The sequence below is a fragment of the Formica exsecta genome, unplaced genomic scaffold (assembly GCF_003651465.1).
Source record: "Formica exsecta isolate Colony F162 unplaced genomic scaffold, ASM365146v1 scaffold201, whole genome shotgun sequence".
NCBI lineage: Eukaryota > Metazoa > Arthropoda > Insecta > Hymenoptera > Formicidae > Formica > Formica exsecta.
Window position 1 is genome coordinate 904059 of NW_021849308.1, and position 8224 is coordinate 912282.

Genomic DNA, 8224 nt, shown 5'->3' on the forward strand with positions numbered 1-8224 from the left:
CCTTCCCTCCCTCCACAACAATCTCAAAGACCATGTATTCTAATTATTTTTATATCGTATATATTTTCACAGTTGCAAATTTTTCCTTTATTATTACGATGTTATTATAATAGCTTTCTCCGTTGATTTGTATTGAGCAAAACCGAGCATTCGAATTGTTTCCCATGTGTTAAAAGACGTGAATGCCCAGCCCTGGATGATCGTATCTATGCCAAGAATGATACAGACGTATTCGGCGCTAAATACGATGGCGTACACCTTTATATGAGAAATAACTCGTTCGCGAGATATAATCAAGGAACCGAGAATGCTCTAACATACGAAATAGTTTCATTTTACCTCTCGATATGTAAAGTAGACAAGAATCATTTGGCATTTGCATTCGACGAAAGTGATCGAGAAAGAACGATTCTGGGATTGCGAGTTAATTGTTCATCTTGCACTGTTACTTCATCCGCGCGCGTGACCTCTACTATTATTTCTTTTCCTTTTCTCTGAATCCCTCGAGATTCGGTAACACACTGTCATCAAGAGGCTGCTAAAAAGAGGCAGCGATCCGGATCGGTATGCATCAGCGCGGTGAAAGCGTTCGGTATCGCAAAATATATCTTTTGGGCGCATAATTGAATCTTCGTATTATTGTCATTAATATTTGGATATGTGTTCTTGCTCCGGTTATATAAATGCACGCGGAAGATTGATTTTATTTGATGCAACTCCATCATATAGACGCCTGAAATTAATTTCAAATGTCGTAATAATAATTTACGAAGTGATATATATATATACACGTAAACTTTTAATGATTGCATATTTTTCTAAGAAGAGAATAAATATCTCGATACAAATTTTAATACAATTTTATAGAGAGAAAACAATTAACGCAATTTACTATAGCAATTTTTTGACAAATTTAATGGTGGATACATTGCCCGATAATGATTCGCGTTCCGTTCCCTTAGCGAGATGAACGTAGATGATACTTATACTGAAAGCATTACGATCATATAAAATTACGATTTTTACTCGGCTAGGAAAATTACATTATCTTTATACTCGCTACGACTCTCTGTTGCTAACACACAATATATGTTTATAAAAGGTTATTTACAAATTGTAATCATTGTTTGGAATATTTGCTCGAGCTTTGCCGTACAAATGATAACAACATGACAGCGTATCAAAACAATAACAGTTATGTGCCGTACGCCGTCAATCCTCTCCCACTGTCGAAATACTTTATATGTTAAATATTTTATATAGAATAGATATCCCCACTCTTACGTTCACCTCGCTAGGAAAACGGAATGAATTTTTGTCAGGCAGTATACATCTCGCCAATGAAACTCTACTTAAACTGTTGCTTAGTAATATCTCTATAATCAACAGGAATGTAAATCATAATCCTTGGTTTTAAAAATTATTATACCTGTAACTGTAATAGCCGGTTAGTAGCTTTAACCTTTTAATCTCCTTAGCACGCGTGGAGTGCAAAGAACACGAGAACGCTAAGTGAAAAATTATTTACAAACTTTATTAAAAACGATACATGTACATGCTGTGTCCACTATATATAAAAATTGAATTTAAAAAATGTTTATATAAATTTCTATTAGATTACTTTCTCTTTTATGCTTCCTCTTTTCTTTTTTTTATAAAAGAATTACTTAACATATCTAAGAGCGATACTCTCTTCACTTATGAAAAGCGTAAACAACGTTATAACTGTCAACGCTCTTCGCACAATTATCGTATAAATATGTGCGTTTATATAAGTATAACGATGAACATACGCAGCGTCAAGCTTCCGCATGAGATACAGAATCAACGATTTATATTCAAACAATAATCCATACGTCACTCGATGTTACGAACGGCTGATAAATACTCGTAAAACTAAAAAGCGTTAATTGAGCTCTGGCAATTGGCCAATACGCCATAATCTAACCGCGTATTCTGCAGAGTATATCGTGGTCGATTGCATCAACGACGACCTTTTACCGCCTCACCAGTAGAGCGCAAAGATAATTGTACAGACGGGAGATCCACGTTTGGAATTGGACCGGCCTCGATCTCGAATGTCCCGCATGGGCTATGAAAATCGTCTGAAAGTCGCCCGAATGTTGGGAAAATCTGCCGAAAACACAGATTTATTTAAATCTTTTTTTACATGTTTAATGTTTAAAACAACAATATTTAATTGTTTATTCTTTTCCCGCGCATGATAAAAATCAAAAGATTTCAATGTGTGTATTTATTGTAAAAGAATAATAAGAGAGAAGAGCTTCCCGATTATTGCATTAGAGTATCTGAAAACGCATGCGATGATGTTAAATAAAAATAAAAATCTTTTGAGAAGAAATTTTTCATTTTACAAATTTTCAAAAAAAAAAATCTAATAATGAAATTGTATTTCTTACAATTAAAACAATTACCGTTAGAGAAAGGTCTCGCATTAACAACGGTTAAGTATTACAGAAGCATGCATATTTATTACTGTTACACAATCGAATCCTTACGCAATTTTTAACTGTCCAGAAAAGGATTAGATCAGTGTATAATGTTAGACGCGCGAGAGAATCATTCCAAAAGAAATAAATAATTCTGACCTTCTTTATCCCGCAAGTGAATTTCCAAATCAGTCGCTCTCGGGACAGATTATATATCGATCTGGTTCTGCTCATTTTATATGGAGTTTTTTTTCATAGGTTGCATAGAATCAATATGTGTTTGTGGTTTGCCACCACTAACATTCGCGCGTGTTCACACGATGTTACCGTCCATTACGCAAAATTGCTATTCCGATAGTGACTATCATTACTTCATATTTGAATCATGCATAGTATTTGAATGTACTCGCTGTAGGTTAAAGCATTATTTTATGCACATTTGTAGCTGTTGGAGAATAATACTTATCGATCCTTAACAGATTTTTTAACAATAATTTTGACAGGCTATAATTATGTAAATAAGTCTCTCGTTAATACGATAATGTCTGGAATCTAAAAAATAGATTTTTATAAAAGCCAAGAAAAGCATTATATATAGAAAATCGCGACAGAATGTGGCTGATTTTTCTGAGATGTCTTAAATATTACATCATAAATATTACATTTTTATGAATGAATACGATGTTCGCTCAACTATAATTACGTTGGATTTGTTTACGTTTGCGGAAAAAGAAGATGTTCAAGGGAAGAAGCAAGAATCTTCTTCCTGCCTCTTGTAATTCTTCATTCGGATACCGATCTCCGGACATTAATTTGAATATCTTGCGTCGAGGCGGCGAATCGGTCTCGGTCTTGCTGAAGGCGGATGTCCTTTCGCATTGCAGCGAAGGCAAAAGTTGCGCCACAGGATATATACCTGAATTCAAAAGATTCCATGCCTAAAAAGTTGGCCAAGTTAGACTTGTTCTTTTCATATCGTTTATGATGTTCGCATATCTATCACGTAAACCATTTTTTCTTAAATTATTTTTTATCTAAAAATATCTGAAATTTTCAAATAAGTATTTTCACATAGAAAATAACCGGGAATCCCTCTATAATATTTTTGAAAAAATATTCTGAAATAGCTTGATATTTTTAATATATTATCTTATTTTTAAAATATTTATTAAACTATAATTATCCATTATTTGTATATGACTTTAAATAAAGAAAGTCATGTAAGATAATCCATCGTAAAAGTATAATACGAATAACTATTTCTCCTTTTCAGTTATCTTGATCTCCACCATTCATTTCTAGAAGCGATTTGTCGCTTCTGGCAACTGTCAGTAGAGCGTCGCGAAAAAGAACAATTCCTGTAGAATAGTTTTGTAACATTTCATAGAAAAAAAACTTGCATTCTACTTGCAATGATATGACTCCGTAAACGTTGCATCTTTAGAAATATTAATCAGCCATTTACATTGACCTCCGACCCAACCTGCGATTTCGCGTGATATTACACTCACCTCTCTTGCCTCTTCGCTAGATCGGTTAAAACGATACGAACTCTCTCAGGCGTTTTATGACACGTTACGGAATTCTCTTCGCGACTTTTTTACGATGTCGTTAGATCTCTATCGATTGCAGAATACATGTCAAATTATTTTTAAATTTAATTCCGAAGAGTATTATTTACCTCGATTTCAAATATCTCCTATATTACTTACTAGAACTCGCATAATTGCGAGACTTCTGCACATAAACACGTGTCTGCGTATATGTATACAAATTACCGGATGTAAAAGAATATGTATGACAAGAAAGACAAAGAGTAAAATCCTTCCTGTTCTTTCGACGTTTGTGCAATCGTCGACGACCGTGGCCAATTCTTCCGAGGACCTTCCCGCAAAAACCATTAATGGCGTTCATTATTCTGCTTGAATTATTAACACATTTCCGTGCTGACATCTCTGCAGCGATTTATATATTTAAAGCGCAAATGATTTCCTAAAGGATTTAAATATTTTCGTATTTTAGTTCAGGCATTAATAATGTTTCCCTTACCGCAAGCAGCGAGCTTTAATTTATGACACACATCTCTTCACCAAAAATATCAACATTTTTGAGGTAGTAAAAGATATTGTAAAAAAATTACTAAAATATGGTGTTAAAATATTTAACTACATTTTTGTAAATCAATTAAATCTCAATTAAAAGTCTATTAAAGTTCACATTTTCAAAGTACCACAAATATCAATAATGAACTTAACATTTAATAGATATTTAATAATTAAAATCAAACGACATATTTAATATATTTAACGTAATAAATATAACATGTGCATTTTTTTAAAGAACGATGTTGGTAATGAAAGCATCAATAAAAGCATTATAAGGAACATTTGACAGGTAAAACACGGGTAAACAAAACCCTGTATATTTATTCACATACTGTACAAAGGTATATTACATAAAGTCGATACGGCTACAAGTCGCTAAAAGTCGCGGTACTTAAATAATGACCTAGAAACCCCGTTTGGACGTTTCGGGATCGGGAGGAAAGAGCACCGCCGATCTCGAAATGCCCAAACGAAAGAGAACGTTACCAACACCGTAATTTCATGAAAGATACAAGTTAGCTTACTGTTAGCCGGGACATAGGAATCGCAATAGCGCGAAGATATTGAATAAATAATTTCGCGTATCCGCCGCTGGATGTTGGGCGGATCCTCTTCGGAGAGTCTTTTCGTAATACTGAACGTAACAACAGTTCGACGGCAAGTTTGTATGGGACGATGGAGAGTTCGTACGACACAACCCGCGAATATCAATTTAATCCCACTGGCGGGAATTAATACACTGTCCAGGAATTGACGCGGATTTTTCGAAAGGACCTGGAAAGTGACCTGGAATTGAAAAGATACGCGGGGGAGAGGAAAGGGAGGAGGCGAAATTGTGTCACATATACAGTCAAACCGGTACAAATAACCATAAACGTACAGTGCAATCCACCACGTGCCATCACACATTCCGCCAATTTCGCATGCTATTCAACAAAGACGAGTAGCAATTTGACGATGTACTTGGCAATATTATGAGAAGAGCGGAGCGAATTAGTCATACAAATCCCTTTATGCCGGTATGCACACTCACTGTTTTCGAGTATAATCGGGTTTCAAATATAATAACCACTGTTTATCTGTGTCTCTCTCGTGTTCTATATATCAACGATAAAATTAAACTATTTATTCCAAATGACAATTATGACAGAATTAAATAGATTTAAATGAAAGGATTACATAAATTTTCATCGAATTATTTAGCAATGAAATAAAATCTATTTTTCAAAACGTAGATAGTATTTTTGACAAACGTAAACAAACAATTATTGACAAATGATCATTTAACGATTATGCAATGTTATTAAGCAAGCTTGTAAAATTATTATGAGGAAAAAATTCAAGGATACCTTGTTGTTGTATTATTACATGCTAAAAATAAGTAAAACGTATTAAAATACTTTGCTAAGCAATTAAAATTATTCGATAATGAGAGAGTTAAGTTGAATATTCACGGTAACATTCACACAAAAATCGTCAAACAGGAAGGACGAAGAGTATGGCAGGCATTTTTTGCAAGTAACAGTTACCGATGTTTCAAGGCGATCGATGTTTTATTCTTAATAAAAGGGACGGCGAGAGCAAATACATAATCTTAACTTGTCGGACTACAGCCGGTTAATCATTATACCACGATTTTATCGATCGATGATCGATCGGGACTCCGCATATTAACCGACGAGTTATGCTCGATCGCGGATATCAAGCAGCTGTCACAGATTACATTTTGAGAAACCGGTCGTCACACAACTTACTTAATATCCGCGAGCGCGGGTGTCAATCTCGGCCCTAAGTTAAATCGAACTTTGCTGTCCGAGATGCATATTATCGATCCGAGACCAAAGATACCGAATCTTTAGCTCAAATCTAATTTCTCAATTTCCGAAAGTGTAATAAGTTATATCAAACATTGTAATTAAATAAGAAATTCTCTTCTCAAAAATAGCAAAGTCAATGATAATCACACGTTGCGGATCCTATTCGATAAGAAGTACGATATCATCGTGTCTTCCGAGGAAACATTCGTACATCAGATTTTTACTTATCATGTCGATTCATGGGCCGAGATCAAAACCGATTCACCGGGTTCGAGCTCTACGAACCCTCCTCGAATTTAGGCTAGACGAAATGACGCGATGACAGCAACGATCTACTCCGAGAGACGTATCGACAGATGAATCGTCTTCTGATACTTCAGCGAGATTTTCATCTCGCGAGTTTTCTGACGCACGCGTAGTTCCGATCGGTCGTCGATTGTGCGGTCCCTCAGCCCCACTTGGCGGCTATCGTGTAGAGTGACCTGAGAAGCTCGAGAGCTCGATTGTCGGACGCGATGGTCTCGTCCTCCGCTAAGGAATTGTTCGTGTCCGTCTGGACAACATCGTCCGATCTTCTGGCAAAACTGCGGACACTCTCCGTGGTCGTTCGGAACCTTCGTCCCGTCTTACTGCGGAACGTAGTGATGGATGGTGCGGACGGCGTTGGTCTCACGGACGACGTCTGTGGAGCCTTCGTCGTTGTGTAATTTGATAAAATGACCGTTCGTGTCTTTCCTGTAAATAAAACGAGAAAATAGAATATATGTTACTAAATAAGCATAGAAAGATACTGCAACTGATATTGCAAAAATGTGAATGTTATATCGTAAAAATAAGAAATATCGTATTGAATAGATAAAATGCAATTTTTTAAATAAAATTTCTTAATAAAGTAATATTTCATAAGCAAAAAAATTTTATTAAAATAGTAATAAAGCATTAATTACAAAAATTATAATAAAAGAAAAGAGTAAACTCTTTATATCTTGATATAAAGTTACTTATCTAAAAATTTATAAAATTTAAGATTTATAAAATCTTATTTTGTAAGCAAAGTTTAAAAAAATACAGTAATAGAAAAATAATAAAAAAAAAAATTATAGATAAAGAAAAACCATAGAAAACCAGAAAAAATGCAATGAACTCTTTATATCTGGATAGTCTGATATTAATTTACATTTTTTACAAGGGGAGCATAATCTATTATCTTCTTATAATTGTTACCAAAATTATTATCTCGTATTAAAATTAACAAAAAACATTTATTATGCCGAGAGAGAATTCTATTCACCAATAAAATAATTAGAAACATTGTATGATTATTATATTTCAATTTCATAAAAGTTTTATGCAAAATGAATTGTCGATGTAGTAATAAATGTGTATTTATTATATTCTTAATATTTGGTATTTATATTGGTAAAACATTCTAAATTATTGTTAAAATATATTGTATAACATACCACTAGGAAGATTGAGTCTGCTGATACCGGCAACGATCTCTCGCGATTCTTCGGAACTGAACTCGTTAACTGGCAATCTTAGAAGAGCGCGAGGAGGTCCAGTGATTGTTGTTCAACGAATTGGGATGTCTGGTGGACGACGTGCTGGTTGGTTTACCGGGGGTAGCGCGAACAACGGTAGCGGTATACGGAATGACGTCGCTGACGGTCGCGGTGATCGGGTCCAATGTCCCGACGTTGTCTCCAATCGTCGTTGCTGCCGTTGTCGACGGGTTTCCCACGGGCTTACGAGTATCTTCCTCGCGATTGCCCTCTATACGATTGTAGCTGTTCCTGTACTTCACATACGAGCTGCGAGCCGTGACGAGAGACTCAGGGTTGGTCTTCCG

General features: G+C 35.2%; 1 protein-coding gene across 1 annotated transcript in view; it reads right to left on the bottom strand.

The window, feature by feature from the left end:
• Positions 1 to 4755: 4755 nt before the first annotated feature.
• LOC115234670 overlaps positions 4756 to 8224 on the bottom strand; it is a 54875-nt gene continuing 51406 nt past the window's right edge. Inside the window, 3 exon segments of the mRNA XM_029805892.1 lie at positions 4756 to 7107; positions 7836 to 7923; positions 7925 to 8224. Coding sequence (XP_029661752.1) covers positions 6821 to 7107; positions 7836 to 7923; positions 7925 to 8224 — 675 coding nt within the window. The 3' untranslated portion in view covers positions 4756 to 6820.